The sequence below is a fragment of the Ahaetulla prasina genome, chromosome 1 (genome assembly GCF_028640845.1).
Source record: "Ahaetulla prasina isolate Xishuangbanna chromosome 1, ASM2864084v1, whole genome shotgun sequence".
Lineage (NCBI taxonomy): Eukaryota > Metazoa > Chordata > Lepidosauria > Squamata > Colubridae > Ahaetulla > Ahaetulla prasina.
In genome coordinates, this window is record NC_080539.1 from 367540946 (window position 1) to 367566501 (window position 25556).

At 43.4% G+C, this 25556-nt stretch overlaps 2 protein-coding genes across 2 annotated transcripts; one reads left to right on the top strand and one right to left on the bottom strand.

Moving 5' to 3' along the window:
* Positions 1–1174: 1174 nt before the first annotated feature.
* FAM174C (family with sequence similarity 174 member C) lies at positions 1175–9069 on the bottom strand. The gene is made up of 3 exons (XM_058163524.1): positions 8414–9069; positions 5257–5373; positions 1175–1363 (listed from the first exon to the last, which is right to left on the bottom strand). The coding sequence occupies exons 1-3, from the start codon at positions 8719–8721 to the stop codon at positions 1360–1362; spliced, it is 429 nt and encodes a 142-aa protein (XP_058019507.1). The 5' UTR covers positions 8722–9069; the 3' UTR covers positions 1175–1359.
* A 272-nt stretch (positions 9070–9341) lies between these two features.
* Positions 9342–17957, top strand: ATP5F1D (ATP synthase F1 subunit delta). Its single transcript, XM_058163523.1, has 5 exons — positions 9342–9567; positions 11101–11254; positions 13832–13920; positions 15342–15468; positions 17811–17957. The coding sequence occupies exons 1-4, from the start codon at positions 9430–9432 to the stop codon at positions 15462–15464; spliced, it is 504 nt and encodes a 167-aa protein (XP_058019506.1). The 5' UTR covers positions 9342–9429; the 3' UTR covers positions 15465–15468; positions 17811–17957.
* The last annotated feature ends 7599 nt before the right edge of the window (positions 17958–25556 follow it).

The following is a 25556-nucleotide window of genomic DNA, read 5'->3' on the forward strand; positions in this document are numbered from 1 at the left end:
CTGAGAAACACTGCAGTAGCCGAATAATAATAATTATTATTCACTTATTGGGTTGAACAAAGAAACATCTAGTTCTTATTGCTCCAAGTACCATCCTATCCAAAACAATCCAACAGGGTGCAAGAACTGGAATGGATTAAATGTTCAATATGACTTGGATTAATTTATTTTGGGGGAAAAAAGTATCGTTCCTATCTGTCCAGGAAGGGCCAAGTCTTACTAATTTTTTTGTTTGCAGCTACTGGCCCTCCATGCACTCCCTAAAGCAGGGGTCTCCAACCTTGGTCCCTTTAAGACTTGTGGACTTCAACTCCCAGAGACCCTTAGCCAGCTGGCTGAGGGACTCTGGGAGTTGAAGTCCACAAGTCTTAAAGGGACCAAGGTTGGAGACCCCTGCCCTAAAGTACAGCTGCTGTCTCATTACAGTTTAGGTTGCTAATGGAGCATTTTCTGCTATCCTTCATTTGTAAACACCTTTTTTTTAACAATTGTTAAGCAATCTATTGTGGTTTTGTGTTGCTTCTCCCCTGGAGAAGAAAGGATGGGTCAACAGGGATCAAGTTGAACCCTAAACAGGTCTCACTGAAATGGAATCAACTAAAAAAAAAAGGAAAAGAAATTTCTTCGCAAAAATTACCAGGTGCCAGCACCGTGTTTGTAAGTCATCAAACCAACTGCTTGCATGCTGCTTGCTCCAACTGTTTATGGAATGATATTGCTTCACCAATAACCCAGATTCAAAAGCAGGCAGCCATATATATATATATATATTTTTTGGTCTCAATGACACAACCGAAGGAAAGTAGAACAGGAAATCCAGGCAGAGGCCGAATGAGGTGGGCAGCCTGCAGTTCCTTAACGCAGAAGCTGGTGAATGACCTGATCTGGCTTTGGTATCCTCCAATGTGCCACACACACCCCTCACCTTTCCTTAAGAGCAGTGCCCGCTACAAAGTGCATCCTTGAATTTTCCAATCTTAAGAAGGTCCAACTTTCCTGGTAAGAAAGATCTCATCTTAAGCGACGGCGGCCGGTGCCCGCTTCAAACTGTGAATGGCAGCTTTGCATCTCAGCCGCTCGTTCCGAAATTGGTTAGCAAGGTAGAAAGCCCCACCCTGAGGAACCCTCCTAATTTTTCTGCCTGCAGTTTTGCAACTCCAGGCAGATACATTCACTGTCATGGCTGTACGGCCATTCTCTCGTTCGAGGGGCCTGAAGAGAAAGTTTCACACTGCCAGGTTTTTACATCGCAAGGAACTTCAGGATTATTATTATTTTAAAGTAACAGAGGTTCAAGTTTCTTCCATTGGTGAAACTGCTTCTTCTCTAGTCAAGCTGGAAAATCCACAAGTCCCATCATCACCTAGAGAACAAAAAAACAGCGTTAAGACTCAATTGCCGAATTCAATTCAGTACAGATAGTCCTCGACCTATAGCTGTTCGTTTAGTGACCGTTCAATGTTACAACGGCACAGAAAAAAAACATGACATAACCATTTTTCCACACTTAATGACCGTTGCAGCATTCATGGTCACACGATCAAAATTCAAAGTGTTTGGCAACTGGTTCGTATTCATGACGGTTGCAGTGTCCTAGGGTAGGGGTGTCAAACTCAAGGCCCAGGGGCCGGATCCGGCCTTCTAGGTGCTTAGATCTGGCCCGCAAGGCCGACTTGGAAACAGTGAAGGACCAGCCCGCGGTGCCATTGCCAGCAAAAACAAAGTTTGGGAGGGCCAGGTGCAGAGGGTTGCAGGAAGCCGTCGCAGCCAAAAACGGAGCTCGGGAGCCTGTTTTCTCTGGTAGAGCGCTAGGATCACCACAGGTGCCTCCCGACACGAGTGACATCGAGCTGGCCACGCCCACCCCAGCCTCCCGAGGTTAAACACAACCCTGATGCGGCCCTCAATGAAATCGAGTTTGATACCCTTGTCCTAGAGTCATGTCCTTCTGACAAGCAAAATCAATGGGAAATCCAGATTCACTTAACAACGATCCTACTAACTTAACAGGTGCAACGATTCACTTAACAACATCAGTTTTGGGCTCAACTGTGGTCGTAACTTGAGGACTAGCTGTAACTGGCTGCCTTTTGAGGTAAGTTCAGTTGTAGTTTCAGCTGGACTCAATGTGCCCAACTGACATCAAGCTTTTCTAAGTCAAAGTCCTACTTTCAAGTTGATAGAGGGGATTTCTTTGGGCCTTTAGACCAGGGGTCCCCAACCTTGGCAACTTTAAGCCTGGTGGACTTCAACTCCCAGAATTCCCCAGCCAGCATAGCTGGCTGGGGTATTCTGGGAGTTGAAGTCCTCCAGGCTTAAAGTTGCCAAGGTTGGAGACCCCTGCTTTAGACCCAGGTCAGATGCGTCACTCTCAGGCGACGCCAACTTCAGCTCTGCGAAGGGGAAAAACATCACGACACGTCACGTGATGGCGTGACGCCGTGAGTTTGACACTCGTGCTTTAGACTGTATTTTGAAATGTGCAGACTGTCAGGAGACAATTGTGCCTCAAAACAAAAAATTATTTTAAAAAAATAAAATAAAAAAATAGGATCAGATTATCTGAAAGTCCATTACAACTCAGATGTCCCTACTTAAACCTCAGGATCTGTCTCAAAGATCTTTTCGGCTCCTGTAAGATTAATTCAGCAAGCACACACTACACTACATAGTCATTGACTTATGACCATAACGGAGCTTGCCCATCATGGTCGTAACTTGTGACAGTTATAAAACAGGTCAGGCACATGACCGATGATCATTTTTTGCAGCAGTCGTTAAGCAAATACCGCAGTCATAAAATGGCTGCCGTAGTCGTTAACTGGACCAATGCTTTGCTCTTGGCATAGTTATGATGGCAAAACCATCATAAAACATGGTCATGTGATCACTGGATGCTGCCATCAGCCATAAATGTGCTCCAGCAGCCACGTATGTGACGTTCAGTCATGTGACCACAAGAGAGAAAAGGGAACCATTGTAACTTTGAAGCCAGCTCATAATTAGCCCCCAGGTAGGTCCATCGTAACAGTCATAAAGCGACAAATTGTAAGTCAAGGACTATCTGTATAGCAAGAGGGTACCGTATTTTTCGGACTATAAGACACACCGGTGTATAAGACGTACCAAGATTTCGAAGAGGCAAGTAAGAAAAAAAAAGTTTTTGCCCTCCCCAGCCCTCAGGAGGACTCTGCAGGCCTCCCAAACACTCTGCGCCCCCTGTTTTTGCAAAAAAGAGGCCCATTTTTTCGCAAAAATGGGATGAGCGGGGCAGAGCTTTGGGAGGCCAAAAATGCCTATATTTGGTGTATAAGAAGCACCAACATTACCACCTTCTTTTTTGGGGGGGGGGAGTGGCGAGTGTGTCTTATAAACTCTTCAACTCAAGAATTCTTGAGTTTTTTGTGCCCACTGAGATACTTCCTTTGCCAATATTCAAAAAGCCTTTAGCTCATTTTTTGGTAAAAGGTTTTCCATTTTTCTAGTCTTAACATCAATAATCCATTAGGCGGCTTGGCGTTTGTCAAGAGGAACAACACTTACAATGCTTTAACCGAGCGATCTTAATTTGTTGAGGTGCTGTCTGGTTTTATTGTATTTTAATTTTTTTATGTAAGCTGTCTAACAAGGCCACGTGTCCCTAAAAGACAGCATACAAATACTTCTTTAAACCAAATGATATATGTATATATGAATTTGTATGCTGTCTTTTAGGGACATGTGGTCTTGTTAGACAGCTTACATAAAAAAATTAAAACACAATAAAACCAGACAGCATATATATATATATATTTTCATTACCATAGCTATGCATCTTGGTCGCAGATTGTTAAATCAAAGCCCGAAAAGCAAAAAAGCGTATTTCCACCAAAATTTACCTCGGGTGTGTAATCGAATTTGTTAAAAGCTACCATTTACCATAAAGCTGTCTTGCCTAAAGGAAATTTCAGTTCACTGCAGGAAACCAGGTAATTAGTTGCGGTTGCAACTCTGTATATTCTTTCACTTACATTTAATAATATCAGATAATATTCAAATCTAACAGATTCTTAATTTGAATAAATGCGCCGCTCTTTAGCTGGATTACTACCCTCTCGCTGCATAATTTTTTTCAGTCTCAGATTACTCTGAGGATTAATAGAATTTTTCAGCAGAGCTCAGTTTAGCTCTGGCCTTGAGAAGGCGGGAAGAGCGAGCAGGAACAGGGAAAGCAAAACAGGTAGGAAAGAGACTCTGACTTGTGGCCCTTCCTTCCTTCCTTCTTCCCTTCCCTTCCCTCCTTCCCTTCCATATTTAATACTCCTTCCCCCTTCTATTTTTCCCCACAACTGCAACCTAAGTGAGTTGGCTGAGAGAGGGACTGGCTCCAGTCACCCAGCTGGCTTTCGTGCCTAAGGCAGGACTAGAATTCAGTCTCCTGGTGATAAGCCCAAAATCACCCAGCTGGCTTTCATGTGCCATAAATTCCTTTTTAAATTTTAAATGTTAATTATTAAATGTTTAAATACTACTTAAAGAATTGCTGGGAATTGGGCAATAAGTTTAATAAATTATTATTAAAATAATGCCAATATTTAATATGGAAGAAGAGAAATTACAGTTCACTCCACATCATGGCAATATAAGTGACAAATCAGTTTAAAAACTTGAAATAAATTACTCTGGATAGACTTAAGAGGTAGTTAACTAATTAACTGAAGTTAATTCCCAATTCCATAAGTTGACCAGAGAAATAAGGATTATAAACACTTAGTTCAACAGAACAGACATAAAACAGTTTCTACAAACTGACTGGTTAAACACGAGGTTTCCACAGAATTATGGATATTAGAGTCAATATCCATAGCATTACATTTGCATGTTTTCTCCTTGATTTCAAATTGCCTGGCTTATTTGATTTATACAGTTGCCCTTCTCAGTTGGATAACTTTGGGCAGTTTACAATTTAACAATTACAAAAAAATAGTACAATCGAGCTGCATAAAGAATGTCTAAGCAAGCAATACAAATTAAATTCTGTTCAAGTACTGAAACTGTTGAATTAAGCATCATAATCCAGGCTCGCAAAGACTGATACAAACATAATCAGAAGGGCCTTAAGGTCTCCAGCCCTGAACAAAATAGGCAAAAAGTAATTAGTATGCAAAGAATCTATAATTCCTTGCAATCCAATCACACTATCCTGCAGCCCTGTCCCTAGGAATCATTTGTATTGCTGCAGCAAACTAAAGAACGCACAAGGAAACTGATTCTCACCGTCTCAAATTCCTTATTTCAAATACCGTATCTTCGTCACTCTCTAGAGAAGCCATCTCCATGGGATCTTCTGAGTTGGACAGAAGTCCGTATTTTTTCCGTGGAGGTTTCCTTGTCCTATGAAATAAGTCTACAATCAGTTGCGGAATTTATTCACAAACTTAGTTCACAAGTCCATATAATGGGCCATCTTTCTCAACTAAGTCCACTCGGCTAGCAAAGCATAAAACAGGAACTTGTCTATAAAACCAGCAAAAAAATATAATTAAATTTTCAAAGCACAAGGCCAATAGGATCAGAGTCATCTAAAGCTCAGGGGGAAGCTGTTCCACAGGGCAGGTGATTTGACTAAGAAGGCATAATATAAAATGACACTGCTTTACAGAAAGTCGTGGAGAAGGCCCATTTTGCTATCCTGTTTCCCTGAAAATAAGACCCAATCAGAAAATAAGTCCTAGCATGATTTTTCAGGATGCTCATAATAACCCCAAAATAAGCCCCAGTTAAGATTGTCAGCCAGATGGATGCATTTAGTACCGTATTTTCCCCCAAAATAAGACCTAAGCAGAAAATAAGCCCTAATGCGTCTTTTGTAGCAAAAATTAATATAAGACCCAGTCTTATTTTCGGGGAAACACGGTACGATTTCAGATAGGTGGTTGTCCAGTCTTTTCTTAAAAACTTCAGGTGATGAAGCATCTACAACTTCTGAAGGCAAGCTATTCCACTGGTTAATTTTCCCCACAGTTAGGAAGTTGCTCCTTAAGTTCAGGTTGCTTATCAGTATATCTAGTGAGACAGTTGGGAGACAATTGACCTCTCAAATATCTTGGCCTCACACCATAGCTGGCCCCTTACATTGCACTTGGAAATGTACTGAAAGCAAGTATAGGCTGCCACATTCTGGATCAGCTGCTTTTCAAAGGCAGCTTCATGCATGTTGCAACAGTCTAACCAGGAAGTGACTAAGGCATGTGTGACTCTGAGTGCAGCCTCTCGATACAGGCAAAACAAGACAGAGTTGCACAAAAGCTTCCTGACCACAGCTGGCATCTGCTCTTTAAGACTCAACCATGAAACTGGGAGCACCTCCAAATTTTAGCCCGCCTTAATCTAGGAGAGTAGAATCCCATCCAGAACTAGTAATGGAAGGTATTCAGATCCAGGAGCCTTTTGGGACCATTGCTTTATTACTTCTGCCAGTTTAAGAGGATTCCCCCCTTAAAGGCAATGTTAAATCAAGTTTATGAGACTAATGGGCAGTGTTGGGCTTTAGTGCCTGAGGTCTTAACAACAGGTTTCCACTGTGGCTGGTATCTCCAGAGGAAAGGCACTCTCAGGCAACTGAGCAAAGACTAGGCCCCTGATTTTATATGCATATTATTATATTAGATTTATTACACTAATCAATGTGTCCTAAGTAACAACAAATAGAAAAATACATGTAGTCCTTGACTTACAACCATAATGTTAAGTGAGGCATTTGTTAAGTGAGTTTTGTCCCATTTTGTGATTTTTCTTGCCACGGTTGTTAAATGACTCACTGCAGTTAAGTTAGTAACGCAGTTGTTAAGTGAATCTGACTTCCCCATTGACTTTGCTTGAGAGAAGGTCACAAAAGGGGATCCCATGACCCCAGGACTTTGCAACGGTCATAAATATGAATCACTTGCCAAGGATCTGAACTTTGATCACGTGACCGTGGGGATGCTGCAATGGCCACAAGTGTGAAAAATGGTCATAAATCACTTTTTTCAGTGCTGTTGTAACTTTGAACAGTCACTAAATGAACTGTTTTAAGTCGAGGACTACCTAAATATAAAATTGACTCCACATGCAGTCCTATTGAAGATCTCCTCGTAGTTTGTCTCAGAGAACTGCCACTAAAGGTAGTCCTTGAGTTACAACAGTTCGTTTAGTGACCGTTCAAAGTTACAATGGCGCTGAAAAAAAGAGTTATGACCATTTTTCACACTTATGACCCAGCGATGAAATCCAGCTGGATCTATCCAGCTCGCACGAACCGGTAGCACCGGCGGTGGGAGGCTCCACCCACCCACCGGGATGCCATTACATCAGCAAAGTTAAGTGGATTTCACCGCTGTTACGACCATTGCAGCATCCCCACAGACATGCGATTTATGCATTCGGATACTTGACAATTGGTTCACATTTACAACAGCTGCAGTGTGCCGAGATTATGTGATCATGTTTGGAGACCTTTGGAGACTTTTGACAAGCAAAGTCAATGGGGAAGCCGGATTCACCGGGTTACTAATTTAGCAATTGCAGTTAAATTGCAGAAAACGCACCTATTTATTCAAGCGGGACTGGATTAAAATTTTATTGGGGTTATTTATATTTTAAGATTTTAAATTGTTTTAAATTTTTCGGCCACATCATAATATGTTTCTTTTTAAATTTCTTTTAATTTGTATACAGTGTATTTTACTTGGCTGTACACCACCCTGAGTCCTTCGGGAGAAGGGCGGTATAAAAATCAAAATAAATAAATAAATAAATAAATCACTTACCAAATGTTGGCAAGAAAAGTCGTAAAATGGGGGCAAAACTCACTTCATAACTGTTTCACTTAGCAACAAAAATTCTTCGCTCAATTTTGGTCATAGGTAGAGGACAATCTGTATTTATTATCAATCTTAAACACTTCCTGTTAATGCTGAATAATTATTATAGGGAACCGGCACTTTACAGAGATAGGATGCTTGCTTGACTGCTAATAGTTTCTCTATTAGGAACTGAATCAAAGAGATCAATCTTACTCCCAGTTAGTACTCTTCACATGCTCTGAGACTATCAACTCCAGTTAGCATCCCAACTGACGGGCTGGCTGGAAGCTGAAGCTGCCTACCGTTCCTGTCCTATTGTTTCCTTTCATTATATCCAATTAATACAGTTATTGCATGCTTATGCTTATATATATATGCTTATATATTATATAGTTACTTTCATGCTTATGCTTATATATACTGTTGTGACAAAATAATAAAAATAAATAAAAATGACAACTTGCTGAGGACGCCTGATTGAGGCAGGTCCTTCTCCCTTAGCCGATAAAAGGCGGCCAATTAGGACTGGCGTCCCTAGAGGTCATCTAGACCCACCCCACCCGTATGGAAGCCCCGGCCTTCCTCACCGAAACGTGCAGCCTCCGAGATAGTAGATGAGGCCGATGCCCGCCAGGCCGGCCAGGACGTAGAGCGCGCGGTGAAGGGCCGGCAGCCCCAATCCCGACAGCCCCGACGGCGGGGACCCGGATGGCGTCGTGGTTGTGGCGGTGGAATCGGGCCGGGAGACACTCTCGTGGCTTTTCTCTTTCGGCGTCAGGGAAGGAGGGAGAGCCGCGGCTTCGACGGATTCCGTCTTATTCGAGTGCGTCGTCGCCGCCGCTGCGACTACCACCATCCAAAGCGCCAGCGGCCAAACGAAGCCAGTCGCCGCCATTCGGATCGGCAAACGCCGATTCTGAGGAAAAAACGGACCGGAAGTGCCGCCGAGGGCCGCAGTGCAGCGTCGGACCAACTTCCGGTTCTTTACCTCAATTGGGAAAGGAGGCCCGGCAGGATTTCTACCGGGAATTGCCTTGTTCTTGAAGCCGTGAAAGGAGGGGGTCGAAAGCGGAACCCGAATATTTTAAAAATAAATTAAATTAAATTAAATTAAATAAATTTAAAAATTTAAATAAATTAAAAATAAGGAGAGAAAAATCCGCACGGGGCTAAATAAAAGAGATTAAGTGAACATCGGGGTCGACTCGCAGAAATCGGGACTACAGTTCCCACGCAGCACCGCCGCCTGGGGGAACCTCAGTGGCTATTGGTCAATTTCCCCCATGCATCACGGGGAAGCGGGCGGGGCCTTGTCAGAAGCGACGTATCAGGAGGCTGTTGGCGGTATGAGGTGCTGGGAAATGCAGTTCGGCATTGAGCAAAGTTTTCCTTGGAGTGGGTGGAGTTTATGCCGCGGTGCTTTTTGGGGAAAAAAAAGTATCCGTTCATGTTCGTAAAAGAATTCTGCTTCCCGTCATGCCTCGCGGCAAACCCTCTTTTTCTCTCCTTCCCTCGCCGCGGAGCCTGCTGGGAGTTGTAGGCCAGGCCTGGTTGCCGGTCGACCTCTCTGCTTCTCCTCCTCTCTGCCCTTGGTGGCTTCGCCATGTTCCCCGTCGGTCGTTTTCTCGCCCGCGCTTTGGTGTTGGGGTCCCGGTCCCCGTCCCGTCATTATGCCGAAGCGGCGGCAGCTGCTGCTACGGGCCCTGCACAGCTGGCCTTCACCTTCGCTTCGCCCTCTCAGGTATTGCCATGGCAACCGAACTGAGGCGGGCATGTGGGCCTCGGGGCGGCAGCGCCGGATCTGCTGCTGGGTTCGTCGTCGGAACCGCCTTATGGGTTTGGGCATCCGTGAAGCTCGCGTGTTTTGTTAACCCGAGTTTAACCCGGTTGTGTGAACGTGCCCGATGAAGAAGGGCAGCTCCTAGTTAGCCAGATCGAGTTGCAAAGCAGGTAATGTAGGCGGAGGAGGCTGGATTCGCTTAACAACTACATAACATAACATAATAACACAGTTGGAATTGACCTTGGAGGTCTTCTAGTCCAACCCCCTGCCCCCGGCATGATTCACTTAACAACCCATGGGAAGAAAGGCTTTGAAATTGGGCGCGACTCACTTAACCAGCCGCCTTGGGTTAAGCAACTGAAATTCTGGTTCCCATTCTGGTCATAAATCGAGGACTGTCTGTATTGGGCTCCCTGGATTGGAGCTGGAGGACATCCCTTTCAAATTTTTGGAGGCCGTGGGTTCTGTACCCTGATAATTATTTTTTTTAAATTTATATACCATTTGATTGTCAGCAACTTTGGCCAGTATATAAGTATCCTGCATAGGAATCAAGAATAATTAATTATCAGCTCTCTCTTGCTTTATCTTTTAAAAAAAAAAATCCTGCTGCAGGGCTTTCTCTCCTTTTCAGGTTCGTTGGAGATACACCTTTACAGGTAGACCTTGATTTACAACCACAACTGAGCCCTAAATTATGTGGATTTTTTTTCCATTTTATGCAACTCCTACCCTCAAAACGAGGGTATAGAGTTTTTTCCCAAAGGCCATCACTCTGCTAAACAAATAATTCCCTCAACACTGTCAAACTATTGACTAAATCTGCACTACTATTAATCTTCTCATCGTTCCCATTACCCATCTCTTTCCACTTATGACTGTAACTTTGTTGCTGGTATCCTTACGATTTATACTGATATTGTTTCCTGATTGCTTATTTGTAGCCTATGACTATCATTAAGTGTTGTAAGTGTTGTACCTTGATGAAGGTATCTTTTCTTTTATGTACACTGAGAGCATAGGCACCGACAAATTCCTTGTGTTTCCAATCACACTTGGCCAATAAAAATTCTATTCTATTCTATTCTATTCTATTCTATTCTATTCTATTCTATTCTATTCTATTCTATTCTATTCTATTCTATTCTATTCTATGAGCTTCCTTGCCACTGTTGTTAAGTGAATCACTGCAGTTGTTAAATTAGTAATATGGTTGTTAAGTGAATCTAGTTTTCCCACTGACTTTGCTTGTCAGAAAGCCACAAAAGGGGATCACATGACCCTGGAAAACTACACTGGTCATAAACGTGAGTCAGTTCCCAAGCGTCTGAATTTTAATCATGTGACCATGGGGATGCTGCAATGCCCATAAGTGTGAATATGGTCATAAATCACTTTTTCAGTGCTAAGTTGTAACTTTGAACAGTTGTTAAATGAACAGTTGTATCTTGAGAACTACCTGTATTTTCTTTCTCATTGTTTTCCCTACAGATTTTCTACAATGCTGCTGTTGTGAAGCAGGTGGACGTTCCCACCTTAAGTGGCTCCTTTGGCATCTTGGCCGCTCACGTTCCCACTCTGCAAGTCTTGAGACCTGGCATTGTAACCGTCTTTGATGAGGATGGCTCCTCCAAAAAATACTTTGGTACATGTGAAAATGATGGCTGGTAAAAGAACAGGAAATTATTTTAGCTGAGGGTATCTTTTAGAAAAGATCTGCAGTACAGTTTTCTGAGGATCTACAAACTGGGCTTGGGAACCATCAATAATTTATGTTATTTTTTTAACATATTAAAAATATATTAGTTTAATTTATGTTAGTTAATTAGCTAAAGTAGCTGCTGAAGTGTTTCTGAGCACAAACTTTCCCTTGAATGAAAACATTCTCATCGTATTTTGCAAATATGTTTTGCAAAACTATTGTTCACAGCTAAAGAGAAAGGACTCGTTTGCCTCCCTAAATTAGTTCTCTTTCTTCCAAATATTGACTAGCTATTAACTTCCAAAGATTAATCACCATAATAGCATCAAGGTCAGGACAAATAATACCACTTTATACCACACTTCGTGAAGCCACACTGTGAATAAAATGTCTAGTTCTGGTCACTATAATTACAAGCATGTTGCTGAGACCTTAGAAAGTGTGCAAGGAAGAGCAACAAAGATGATAAGGGGCCTGTAGGCTAAGAGAAGAATTAAGGGAGACATAATTGTCTTCCAGTCCTTGAGAGGTTGTGTCCGAGAAAAGGGGAAGACTAGACTGGAAAATCATTTGATCAGGATGGTACTTAAGCTGCAGGCTGGACTTAGACCTCCAAGGTCCCTTCCAGTCCTGTGATTCTATGTTCTATGTACCTATATATGAACCATATATGGCGAAGTGGTTAGAGTGCAGTACCACAGGCTACTTCTGCTGACTGCCGGCTGACTGCAATTTGGCAGTTCAAATCTCACCAGGCTCAAGGTTGACTCAGCCTTCCATCCTTCGGAGGTGGGTAAAATGAGGATCCAGGTTGTTAGGGGCAATATACTGACCCTGTAAACCGCTTAGAGAGGGCTGTAATGAACTGTGAAGCGGTATATAAGTCTTGAGTGCTATTGCTATATATGCACAGAAAGGATTAAAAGTGACCAGGCTCACTCCCGTTCACCCACTGAGCTAATAAAATGGTAGCAATGTAAGATGCCTGACTTGGCAACAAACTAGTCCTTGACTTACAACTATTTGTTAGTGGCCATTACAACTGCACTGAGAAAAAAATGACTTGTTTTTCGTACTTATAACCAGTGGTGGGTTGCTACCGGTTCGCCCCTGATCGAGCGAACCACTAGTGATGGCGGGAGGCTCCGCCCACTCACCCCGGACGTCTCTGCGCATGGGCAGAAGGATCATGCATGCATAGAAGCGTCGCATGTGCATACGCCTATAAGCAAACCGGTAGTGACCGAAATTGAATCCCACTACTGCTTATGACCCTTGCAGTACCCCATGGTCACATGATCAAAATTCAGATGGTTTAGCAACTGGCATGTATTTATGATGCAGTTTTTCCAGGGTCACATGATCACTTTTTACGACTTCTGACAAGCAAAGTCAATGCGGGAAGCCAGATTCACTCAACAACCATGTTACTAACATAACTGCATTGATTCACTTAACACCTGTGTCACTTAACTGTCTTGCTTAGCAACAGAAATTTTGAGCTCAATTGTCATAAGTTGAGGACTACTTGTACTTTATCTCAGTTAAGAGAGGAAGCCCCTTACACCAGTGGTGAAATCTGAACTGGTTTACTACCGATTCGCTGGCTGCACATGTGCCCTGCATGTGCATGCGCATTGCGCACCATGCACCAAATGCGAGGTGCGCGTGCAATGCACGCCAAAAGGAGGCATGGTGTAAGTAGAACAGCGCATGCAGGGGGGTGATCAGCTGTGGCGCGCAATCCTTTTTTTAACTTTTAAAAACATTTTTTTACAACCTCTTCAGCTGAAGAGGTTGTAAAAAAATGCTTTTAAAAGTAAAAAAAAAAAGGCTCTGACAATTGCGTGGCTCAGTTGGGCATGGGGGGGGCAGGGATTTTTGCTACCGTTTTTTGCCACCGCCATCGCTACAAGATCAGCCGATCCGGTCCGAACCGGGAGCATTTCACCCCTGCCTTACACCCTAATCCACTCTAGTTATATTTAGATTTATTCAGTCCCTGGTTAACTTTCTCCAGGCATGTTAGACTACAATTCCCAGGATTCTTCATTGTTTCTTCATTGAAATTTTAATTATCGTGTGTGGGGGGAGGCAGTATTGTTTCTAGGCAAAAAGTAAGCCTTTTTTCTTTCAGGGAATGAATGGTTTTTTCCGCAATGCATTTTTGTGGAGAAGAGGAAGATACAGGAAAAAACCTGAAGGTGTACCTTAAGCAGCTAGCAGAAATCTTCTTTTTCCTCTGGATATTTTAAATAATTTGAGGATTAGTGGTTGCTCTATTTTGCTGGTGGTTTTGCTTTGGCTTTGTTACAGTCTGCATTTTCTGACCTCTGGCTGCTCCCCTCACCATCATTGATTGTAGTTTTCTACCTCATGCATTTCATTAGCTAGGCGTCACCCAGAGAACATCCATCACCGCCTATCTAGAAAAGGAATGAAATAAGCAAATCTCCCTAGGGAGGGAATTCTAATCACTTTGTCGCTGACTGATTATACCATTTCTTTGCAATTGTGTAGTGAGCAGCGGTTCTCTCACCGTGAATGCAGATTCCTCTGTCCAGCTGTTAGCTGAAGAAGTAGCTTTATTGGATCAGCTCGATGCTGCGGTTAGTATTTGTCTGTCTTCTCCTCTTTTCATTTCTTCCCTCCACCTCCCTCTGCGGACAATCCTCGCTTGGCTGCCAAATTAGGAGGGATTTCTCTGCACCATGCTGACTCAGCAGCACTGCAGTTCACTCTCTTTTTTAAAAAAAAAATCAATTCTGCTGTAGCTCAGTTACTATTCCAGTCAGTATTTAAAGTTTTAAAAAAAACGCTTTGGTTAAAGAAGTGCTTATTTTTGTAGTGAAGTTTGAAATGAAAGGTCTTTGACGCTCTCTGAGCTTTGGTGGTTTTCTTGCAGAGGGTTCATTACCCAAACTAGGTGATATCATCAGTGCTAGTAAGGAGTGGGGTTTAAACTGAGAGCAAACCCCATTCCTTACCTAGCACTGATGATGTTACCTAGTTGGGTAATGAAATGTCTGCAAGAAAACAGAGAGAGCACCAAGAATCTCTCGAGCACTAATCTCTTGAATATTAAAAACTCTATACAAGACATGAATGGGACTCATTAATGCAAACATGCTGGTTGGCAGTCTGTAGAGATGCTCAGTCATCCAACTCATGGTTGTCCCAAAGGTGCTTTTTCAGGAGGCAGTTGGACTTCCTTTTTGCTTTTGAAGACGTTTCGCTTCTCATCCAGGAAGCTTCTTCCGCTCTGACAGGATGGTGGGGAACCAAAGGATTTATATTCCTTGCAGACAGCTGGTCATTTGCATCCTTTTAGAGTAGGGGTGGCAAACTCAAGACCAAGGGGCTGGATCCAGCCCACAGGGTGCTTGGATCTGGCCCATGGGGCCACCCTGGAAACAATGAAGGACTGGCCTGCGGTGGTTCTGCCAGCGAAAACGCAGCCCACGAGGGCTGTGCGTTGCCCCCCCACCCAAAGCTCCATTTGCACTGGTTGCAGGAGGCTGTCACAGTCAATAATGTAGCTTAGGAACCCATTTTTGCTGGCAAAGTGCTTAGGCCACCACAGCCACACACCCCCAAATGAATGACATCAAGCTGGCCACACCCACCACGGCACCCCAAAGTCAAACACAACCCTGATGCGGCCCTCAATGAAATCGAGTTTGACACCCCTATTTAAAGGGTTGTTGAAGGAGGTTTATCCGTGTCCTCAGGGCCACCTGACTGGTGCTCCTGGTTCCTGTCGTCTGCAATTTTTCCTCTGGAAATCCATTCCTTCTCCCCCACCATTCAAAGAGCGTTCATCCCAAATTCTGTAAGCTAAAAGTCTGTAGAGATTCTCAGTCATCCAGGTCACCCATGCTGGCAATTCTGGAAGTTGAGGTCCATGCATCTTAAAGTTCCTGCAGGTGCCTTTTGGTCCACATCAATTTCTCTTTCCCTAACAAGGCCCCCACATGTACTGATGTTGCTTCTTTTGCCTTAAACCCTGATATTTTTTCCCTGTACACAGACAGCCAAGTCCAATTTGGACAAAGCCTTGTCGGAACTCGCATCGGCCACCGACGAGGTAGCAAAAGCAGAAGCGCAGATCAATGTGGAAGCCAACGAAGCAATTGTGAAAGCTTTGGAGTGAGCAGGTAAGTAATCCCCCTTGGGTTTCTGCTTCGTTTTAGCCTCCGACATCTGCTTACAGCTCCCTGTTCAGTCTCCAGCTGGCATTTGAGGTTTTATAGTCGAGGGGTGCAGTGTTTTTTTCTGGTCAGGCAATACAGATAGTCCTTGACTAATGACCACAACAGAGCCCATAATTTCCATTGCTAAGCAAAACAGTTGTTAAGTGAATTTTACCACATTTTACTATTTTTCTTGCCACGGTCGTTAAGTGGATCACAACAAAGCTGGCTGGGGGAGTTGATGTCCTCCAGGCTTAAAGTCGCCAAGATTGGAGACCCCTGGTCTAGGTTGTTTGCGAGCAAAAAATATATATATAAATTCAGTTTCCTGGCAAACCAAGCTAGATAATCCGAATCCGCTCAGATTATAAATGTCCACTCTGCATCTCTAGGGCGGTGAACCATTGGGAGTGTTGCTCAGCATCTCTCTGCCACTAGGTGGCGCAGCAGGATAAGAAACCTGCATTGACCTTCTGATAAGAACTTAAACTGAATACACTTTGATTTTCAGGACAGTTAGTCCTCCATTTACCACCAATTGTTAAGCAACTGTTCAAAGTCATGATGGACCTTGAAAAAATGCTACTTGCAGTCCAGATTTGAAGTTACGACGTCTGGCTGAGGATGGTCACGCGACCACATTTGGGGTGCTCGGCAGCTGATCTGCATTTATGGCCGTCTGCAGCATCCCACAATCCCATGAGTGCAATTTTTAATGTTTGCTTCCATTTTCCAGACAAAAGCACCCCATAGCAAACAATAGGTTCCCATAACGACCGTGGCGTTTGCTTTGTAAATGGCACATTTGCTGAACGGCTGCCAGAAAAAAAGGTCATAAAATTAGGCAGGGCGACTTGGTGACCCGCTTTGCGACCATCATGATCTGTGATGCGGGCTCACTTGTGGTCATAAGTTGAGGACTGCGTATATTTTTAATACAGGTCCATGTGGAGAAAGAAGCACAAAACTGTCACTTAGTACAGAAAAATTCTTGTAAAAAATGAGAGGTCAAACTGCATGCAAATAGCAGTAGCATGTAGGCTTATATACCACTTTACAGTGCTTTACAGCCTCTCTAAGCGGTTTACAGAGTCAGCCTCTTGCCCCCAACAATCTGGGTCCTCATTTTACCGACCTCGGAAGGATGGAAGGCTGAGTCAACCTTGAGCCCACCAGGATCGAACTGGCGGTGGGTTGAATTAGCCTGCAAGGTTGCATTCTAGCCACTGCCATCACTGTTCAGATATGTTGCCAAATTAACTGCCTGTCAGTTTTGGAAGGCAATTTTCTTTTTGCTTCTTAGTTGGGGAAGTTGGGAGGGGGTTGTTGTTGGAGCGGTAGAAAGTTAGTCATAACAACATTCCATATTCAAGGACATCCTGCATCTGATGGAGACTGCCGGAAGATTGTATCCAATTGAGTGTGAAGAATTGATTGGACAATGTGTATGAACTTGTGGGTGTGGGGCAGGGCTATGAACTGTCGACTGGGTGTGGAAAACCTGGAAGCTTTCAGCTTCGGGTTTTCTCAGCTGTGCCAACATGACATCTCTAATAAACTGGAACTCTGAGGAATCTCAAGCCTCAGAGCTTTATTTCGTTGGGGGTGTTCCTTGGAACCGTGACATTGCCGATGTTACCTAGTTGGATAGTGAAACTTCTCCAAGAAAACCACCAAGCTCGGACAGCACCAAGGACCCCACAGTTCAACCCTGAGCTACAAATATTCCCTTCTGTTGGTTAAAGAGCTTTCCTTCTACTCCTTTTTAATCCTTGTAAAGGTTGCAGCTGTGAGAATTGTGAACGTGGAAGGGGGTGATTTTTTTTGCAGACCCCCCCTCTATCAAACCGCATTACTTCTGGCAGCATTTCTATAAAAAAAAATTGCATTGTCATCTTGGGGTAGGAATTAATTCAGTCTTGCTGCCCGAATGAAAACAGTGCTAAGTTGCAAATCTTGGCTGTGCCTGACTTGTTTTGATTGGCTGAAGCTCTGCAAAGTTTTAGACAGGTTCCCCCCCCCCCCAGTTCTAATGGAGGTTAAAACACGGGACCTCCTGTATGTAGAACAGGGGTTTTACCACTGGACCTGCCACTATGGGGAAGTGGAATTATACAGCTTCAGCCTGTCATGGGGGAGAGGGGGGCAGGGGGCAAGACTTGAACGGCAGTAAAGTTGTTTTTTGTCTTAATTTCTGTTCCAAACCCACCCAGAAAGCAAATAGCCAGGGTCAACTTGCAACACCTGAGCCACACAAAATCTGGGCTGTAAAATTTCCTGATCTTCCTTCTCTTTCTTCATTACAGGAAATTCCATCACTGTTGCTTCAGAAGTGGCTTCCTTAAGTTCTGCAACCTCTCCATCCTTCCCTCTCTTCTTTCGGTCTGTACAGAATTTGTGAATAAAGCTTGACAATTAACTGTTACCGATTAAAACAGAAGGTTAGGCCAAAAGTCCTGTTTTATTCCTTGACTTTTTTTGTTTGTTTTTCAACTATTACTCCTGAAATCAGCTTGCCATCTTTAGAATAGAATAGAATTGAATTGAATTGAATTGAATTTTATTGGCCAAGTGTGATTGGACACACAAGGAATTTGTCTTTGGTTAAAACAGAAGGTTAGGCCAAAAGTCCTGTTTTATTCCTTGACTTTTTTTGTTTGTTTTTCAACTATGACTCCTGAAATCAGCTTGCCATCTTTAGAATAGAATAGAATAGAATAGAATAGAATTGAATTGAATTTTATTGGCCAAGTGTGATTGGACACACAAGGAATTTGTCTTTGGTGCATAGGCTCTCAGTGTACATAAAAAAAGAAAAAGAAAAAAAAACCATCAAAGGTACAACATTTACAACACAAATGATGGTCATAGGTTGCAATTTAACCCTTTATTATTATTATTATTATTATTATTATTATTATTATTATTATTATTATTATTATTATTATTATTATTATTATTATTATTATTATTTATTTTATTTTTATACCGCCCTTCTCCCGAAGGACTCAGGGCGGTGTACAGGCAAAAATAAAACAGATAATACAATATACAATTTAAAAAGCAGATTAAAAAACTTATTTTAAAATTAGCCTGATAGGTTAAAATATACTAGACTAAAAACCCCTTAATGATAGCAACAAAAAGTTACAGTCATACAGTCATAAGTGGAAAGAGATTGGTGATGAAAATGATGAGATGATTAATAGTAGTGTAGATTTAGTAAATAGTTTGACATTGTTGAGGGAATTATTTGTTTAGCAGAGTGATGGCCTTCGGGAAAAAACTGTTCTTGTGTCTAGTTGTTCTGGTGTGCAGTGCTCTATAGCGTCATTTTGATGGTAGGAGTTGAAACAGTTTATGTCCAGGATGTGAGGGATCTGTAAATATTTTCACAGTCCTCTTCTTGATTTGTGCAGTATACAGGTCTTCAATGGAATTGAACAATGGAACAGTGGATGCATGGTGAAACCAATGCATCTAAAATCAAAACAGTCTCTTGTTTCTTGATCAGGGTAAATTGATGCTCCTTCTGGGGCGATCCAGGGGTTAGTGGATATGTGCATTGAGAATAAAAAGAAATAGCTAACTTCAAATATCAAAGTATTCAGACATAAGAGGGCCAAGAGTGCTCTCTGAGCTTGGTTGTTTTCTTTTAGGGTTTCATTGCCCAAACTAGGTAACATTTTCAGTGCGCTGATGAAGTTAGCTAGCTTGGTAATGAAACGTCTGCAAGAAAGCAGCCAAGCTCAGAGACCACCAAGGACCGACCTCTCATTTCAACCCTGACCTACAAATATTCTCCTTTATTAGTTTTCAAACAACAATTGGTGTGTTTTCAGTCTCTTTGGAGAGGGCGAGAATCAATAGGTAAAAATGAAAGACAAGGGCATTTTTGCTAACTCTAATGTCTTGATAGTAAGAGTTTTTTTTTATTTATTTACCTTTATATCCCGCCCTTCTCCGAAGACTCAGGGCGGCTTACAGTGTGTAAGGCAATAGTCTCATTCTATTTGTATATTTACAAAGTCAACTTATTGCACCCCCAACAATCTGGGTCCTCATTTTACCTACCTTATAAAGGATGGAAGGCTGAGTCAACCTTGGACCTGGTGGGACTAGAACCTGCAGTAACTGCAGGCAGCTGTGTTTTAATAACAGGCTTCTTACAGCCTGAGCCACACCGCGGCCCAGTTTATCAGTGGGGGAATTCTTCACTCAAAATACAGGTAGTCCTTGACTTACAACTGTTCATTTAGTGATCGTTCAAAGTTACAACAGCACATAACCAATTTTCACAGTTGCCACCTTTGCAGCATCTCCGTGGTCACGTGATCAGCATTCAGATGCTTGGCAACCGTTCATATTTGTGACATGCAGCGTCCCAGGGTCACGTGATCCCCTTTTGGGACCTTCTGACAGGCAAAGTCAATGGGGAAGCCAGGATCGCTTAACGATCAGGTTACTAACTTATCCGTTGCGGTGATTCACTTAACAACTGAGGCAAGAAAAATCGCAAAATGGGGCAAAATGTCTCGCTTCACAACAGACATGTTGGGCTCAGTTGTGGTCGTACGTCGAGGACCCCCGGTATCGAGGCATAAAATGAACAGGTGAATAAGCCGATTTATAAAAGGTGCAATGTAGATGTGAAATTGTAGCGTAAAGCTCAGAGTTGGACAAAATGAATTTGGAGCTCTCCAGATTCTCTCGTTCCACCTAGGATACCTTTCGATCAAATAGGAACGTCAAGCCCACGAGACAAAAATCATGTTAAGCATTCACTTTGCAAGGCGATTTTCATAAAACACCAAACATACAACCCACATTCCCAAATGTTGGTTGCTTCTTAAAAGCGGGCCGTTAAAGCACGTCCCTTGAAGCCTACATCCCTGCCTTATCTGATACTGCTGTAAAAATACTGCTGTAATTTCAAAAATGTGTACTGCCAGTATGCTACATAACAGTCATTCCTGGCATGATTTTTATTTCCAAGAATGCCTCGAGTCCCAGGAGATTTCTTAGAAAAGAAAATGCAGAATCGTGTTTCTGGAAGTGCACCCACAGGTCCCAAATAAAGGCACAGGAGGCGGGGACAGGAGAAAGAATCGGATGGAGTTAGTGAGGGTGGCTGTTAAATTAGTTGTATTCCCCCACGAGAGTCATTTGTGGGGTTTTTTGTTTGTTTTTTGGAGAATGTAGTCAGAAAAAAATCAAAACCTGGCAAGATTTGCTTGTCTTGCAAAAATTTTGGACTCTTGACTTGCAACAGTTTGTGTAGTGCAGGGGTCTCCAACCTTGGCAACTTTAAGACTTGTGGACTTCAATTCCCAGAGTTCCAGAAATCTGGGAAGAATTCCACAAGTCTTAAAGTTGCCAAGGTTGGAGAGCCCTGGTTTGGTGACCGTTCAAAGTTGCAACAACACTGAAAAATGTGACTTATGACCGTTTTTCATAGTTACGACCCCATGGTCGTGCGATCAAAGTTCAGATGCTTGGCAACTGGCTCATATTTATGACGGTTGCAGTGTCCCGAGGTCATGCGATCCCCTTTCGCGACCTTCTGACAAGCCAAGCCAATGGGGGAAGCCAGGTTCGCTTAACAACCGGGTTGCTAACTTATCAACTGCAGTGATTCACTTTGCAACGGTGGCAAGAAAAGTCGTAAAATGAGGGAAAGCTCACTCAAAATGTTTCAACAACAGAAATTTTGGGCTCCATCGTGGTCGTAAATCGAGGACTACCTGTATTTACTTTTCAAAGAAACAGATTCATTGGGAGGCACCGCCATGGTTGGAATGGGAAGATCATCTGTCTCCAGGGTTTTCCAGCAGAAGTATCTGAGAACATCACTGGCAAAGTTGAACATCCTTGGCGTATAATTCTGGTTTTGATTTTGACTTCGTATGGGTTATTTATTTATATCCCGCCTTTATTAATTTTTACAAATAACTCAAGGCGGTGAACATGCTCAACACAGCTTCCTCCTCCTGTTTTCCCCACAACAACAACCCTGTGGGTTGGAGTGGGGGCTGAAAGAGAGGGACTGGTCTAAGGTCACCCAGATGACTTTCATACCTAAGGTGAGATCGGAACTCATAGCCTCCTGCTGATTGGCCCAAAGTCATCAAGGTTTCCATGCCTAAGGCGGGATTCGAACTCACTGTCTCCCGGTGATTGGTCCCAAATCAACCAGTCGGATTTCATGCATAAGGTAGGACTAGAACGGATGCTCGCTTGCTTTCTAGCCTGGCGCCTTATCCAGACACCAAAATGGCTCTTAGGTTTATGTACCTAAGTCGGTTTTGTGTCACCTGGTAATCAGAGTTAAATCTTGGCTTAGAAATGAGCGGTTGTCAAAACATCCAGAGAGTGCTGTAATGTAGTTCTTGTTGCCATCTTGTTTGGGCTTTTTTTTCCTTCTTCTTCTTCGAAGCACAGTGCCAATTTCTCAGATATATTGCAAATCATCTCAAAAGAGTAGTTTGCTTGTTTGTTTGTTTGTTTTTTAAAAAAATACTTAAGACTATTTGAAATCAGCACCAAGGCAATTGCAGACAAAATTCCATACAGCACCCATTTTCGGAAGAAAAGTCTGTCTCGGCTCACATTTGGCTGAGGCTCCCCTTCCCCGTAACCCAACTTGGCCCTTTGCTTTCTCTTCTCTCTTCCTTCCCTCCCCCCCCCCTCGAATTTCACCCGTTCTGCTGTGACGCCGGCTTAGTGGCTTTGTGCCCACGTCAGCTTGGGTGTGATGATGCCGTTATTTTTGGTCTTACCACCTAGGATGCAGTCTCGGTCTTTTCCAAGCCTGTCTTGTATCACCACCTCTCTTGCGCGCGTATTCTCACACTCTCTTGCAAGAGATCAAAAAATAGACCCTCTGGGGCTTTTTTTTTTTTCCCTTCAAAAAAAAAGGCGTTCTTTGCTTTGAGTTTATTAAAAGCAACTAGCAGATTATTCCAAGCTCTTGTCTCCTGCATCCCTCCCTCTTCCCCCCCCCCCAACTCCCCATCTCTTCCTTTCTAAAGGTCAGATGTTCCCGAGCTGATCCTAATTAAAACATGACAGGAATAACCAGCAACAGACCATCTTTTGATGTTCTGCTTCCGGCTTGCTTCTCTCTTCAGCTCCATTCTTTGTTCCATTGCACCAACCAGCATCCCCTTCTTTCCCCCAATCCTTCCCCCCAAAAAACCCCAATAATCTGCTTCTGACGGTTTGGTAAAAATATCATGGGTTGGCTGGCGTGATAGATGTTGTGGTTTAAGCCGTATCTCGCTTAAGATGTTTGCCTGCTCTTCTTTTTTTTAAATAAAATAAAATAAAAAACACAGTATTGAAGAAAGCAGCCAGTGCTGCATTTCTTACAGAGTGGGAGTTATGCAAATTTAGGGGAGGGGGGGCAGAAAATACTAGAGGGAAATGTCTACGTTCGCACAATGCATTGATCTATTGTGGGATTGGTTTCGGAGGGTGGAGACCTGTTTTTCTGAATCCAGCATCGGGTGTTTATAAAATTACAGTTTATTAAATATTACGGCTATTGTATAAACCCATCCAACTGGGTTACTAAATTGTCTAAAGAAGGAGTGTCCAACCTTGGCGAGTTTAAAACCGGTGGACTTGAATTCCCAGAATTCCCCAGCCAGCATGGGGAATTCTGGGAATTGAAGTCCACAGGTTTTTAAGTTGCAAGGTTGGGCAGTCCTCGTCTAAAGCAATACGGGGCTTTGATTCTCCTCTTTCTTTTCCTCTAAATGGGGAATCCATCCGTTAACGCTTTTGCAAGCCATAAATCCCTCCCTTGCAACCCACAACCTTCAGAAATGGGGCAGGAGGAAGGGCGGGTTGAGGGAGCGACTGCATTCAAAGGGCATTGATGCAAAATTAGGCAGTCTCTTGCAACAAAAATGACTAGATTTGGAAACTTTTAAGATTTGTGGACTTCAACTCCCAGAATTCCCCAGTCAGCCATGCTGGCTGGGGAATTCTGGGAATTGAAGTCCACAGGTCTTAAAGTTGCAAGGTTGGACACCCCTGGTCTAAAGGAATGTAGGGTTTTGCACGGAAAGTGGATCTTATCATAGCAAAGAGATTTCAAATGCACTGTATGAACAGAGACCATATAAATTCCCGAAGACCCAAGTGTGAAGCGCAGCTGTTTTCCTATAGAATGAGAACAGAATTTGAAACGACAGGCCTTCCAATCGATTGCATGAGACATCCACGGCCAGGAAGCCATCTGCCTTTGAACAAGAAGTGTCAGTACTGCTGCTGCTGCTTTTAACCAGCCTGACCATGTATTAGGGCTATCCCCCCAGAATGCCTTGCGAGAGTGGCAGCAGAGGGATTCTGGGAGTTGCAGTTTCCACATAAAAGGAGAGAACCAGATTTGTTGAGAGTGCAGCCACACTCTCCCATAAACTAACTCAAGGTAGCGAACATATTAAGTGTGAAAAACGGCAAGTCACTTTTTTTTTTTCCAGGTGCCGTTGTAACTTTGATCGGTCAGTAAATGAACTGTTGTAAACTGAGGACTACCTGTAACTCCACTTGGCTCTCCAAGTGCTGGGCAACCCCCAGCAGGTCCACCCAACCATGTCTGGGGTTGGCCTTCTTCCTCCTCCTGCTTGTTTTCAAGGAGTTTTCTCTTATGTGTTTCACACACACACACACATATTTCCCCCACCTCCCCTAGTTGTTCCAAGATGGCTTTTCTATGGGTAATGAGCTATGAGGTGAGGAATGTGGGCTGCTGGCCAGGAGTCCTTCCCCTGCCCCAGACCTCACCAACGCCCTCTCCTCCTCCTCCTCCTCCTCCTCCTCCTCCTCCTTATAAGGTTGGGTCTCCGAGGCCTCCTTTGCTCGCCTCCTTTCTAGGGAAGAGCCGTCCGGAGCCAGCCGGCCCAACGGCAAACCTCTTTCCAAGAGTCCAGCCGCCTCCTTCGCCCTTGTTTGCCTTCACCCAGGAATGTCTGAAGCGGGCTGGGGCTGCCAGCGGCCCAATCCGGGCCGGCGGCCAGAACAGAAGCAGAGGGGAAAACGAGAACTTGGATGGAGGCATCCCTGCAGTTAAGTTTTTAACAGTCAGGCAAGTCCTCCAGTGTTGGTCTGGAGCAGGGGTCTCCAACCTTGGCAATTTTAAGACTTGGGGACTTCAACTCTTCAAACCAGTATCCCAAGAACCTGGTCTTCGGATATCTTGAGCTATTTTTATCCTCATGGAGAAAGCTCAGCAAATCATCGTAAATAATAGGTAGTCCTCAATTTGCAACCATTCATTTAGTGAACATTCAAAAGTTACAGCAGCCCTGAGAAAAGCGACTTGAGTGGTCCATGCACTTAGAACTGTCCCAGCATCCCCATGGTCACATGATCAAAATTGGGGTGTTTGGCAGCCAGTTTGTGTTTATGAGGCTTGTTGTGTCCCAGGGTCACGTGACCACCGTTTGCCACCTTCCCAGCTGGCTTCCAACAAACAGATATCAACGGGGGACACTGGATTTGCTTAACAACTGCACGTTTCACTTAACAATTGCACTGTTTTGCTTTACAACCATGTCAAAAAAAAGATGATATCAGGCCCAAATTATTTAACAACTGCCTTGCTTAGTAACAGAAATTCTGAGCCTAATTTTGGTTGTTAAGTCAAGGACCACCTGTGTTGTTTGTGTTGTTGGGGGTCAGAGGAAAGACTGGACTGGTGTATAAGTTGCGTATACTCCGAAAACCATGTGCTTCGGTCCTTTGAGTGGCTAGGAAAGCTCGTTCCAACCAGAGAAAGGCAGAATTTGGACCGTGAGCCTTTGACCCAATTTAAACTGCTTTCTCCAGCCTTCTCACCTATCTGGGTGCTGAAATTTTCTGAGGGGCAAAATGGTGGATAACGTTGTGACCCAGGCCCAAGTAGGTAGTAGGAAACTCAGTCAGTGTAAAAACAAACAAACTTTATTAGAGCAGCTGAGAATTACTTCATTCTCAGTGCAGTCCAACTAAATTAAGGCAAATTCCTCCCAACACAAATTTCTCAGTCCTATCGCAAACCTTGG

Excerpts from the sequence above, each read along its gene's own strand:
- FAM174C (XM_058163524.1), bottom strand. The coding sequence starts at position 8,721 with ATGGCGGCGACTGGCTTCGTTTGGCCGCTGGCGCTTTGGATGGTGGTA. Across the intron at positions 5,374-8,413 it reads CTCGGAGGCTGCACGTTTCG|GACAAGGAAACCTCCACGGA; the intron begins GTGAGGAAGGCC and ends CTTATTTCATAG.
- ATP5F1D (XM_058163523.1), top strand. The coding sequence starts at position 9,430 with ATGTTCCCCGTCGGTCGTTTTCTCGCCCGCGCTTTGGTGTTGGGGTCC. Across the intron at positions 9,568-11,100 it reads CCTTCGCTTCGCCCTCTCAG|ATTTTCTACAATGCTGCTGT; the intron begins GTATTGCCATGG and ends TTTTCCCTACAG. Across the intron at positions 13,921-15,341 it reads TGGATCAGCTCGATGCTGCG|ACAGCCAAGTCCAATTTGGA; the intron begins GTTAGTATTTGT and ends CCCTGTACACAG.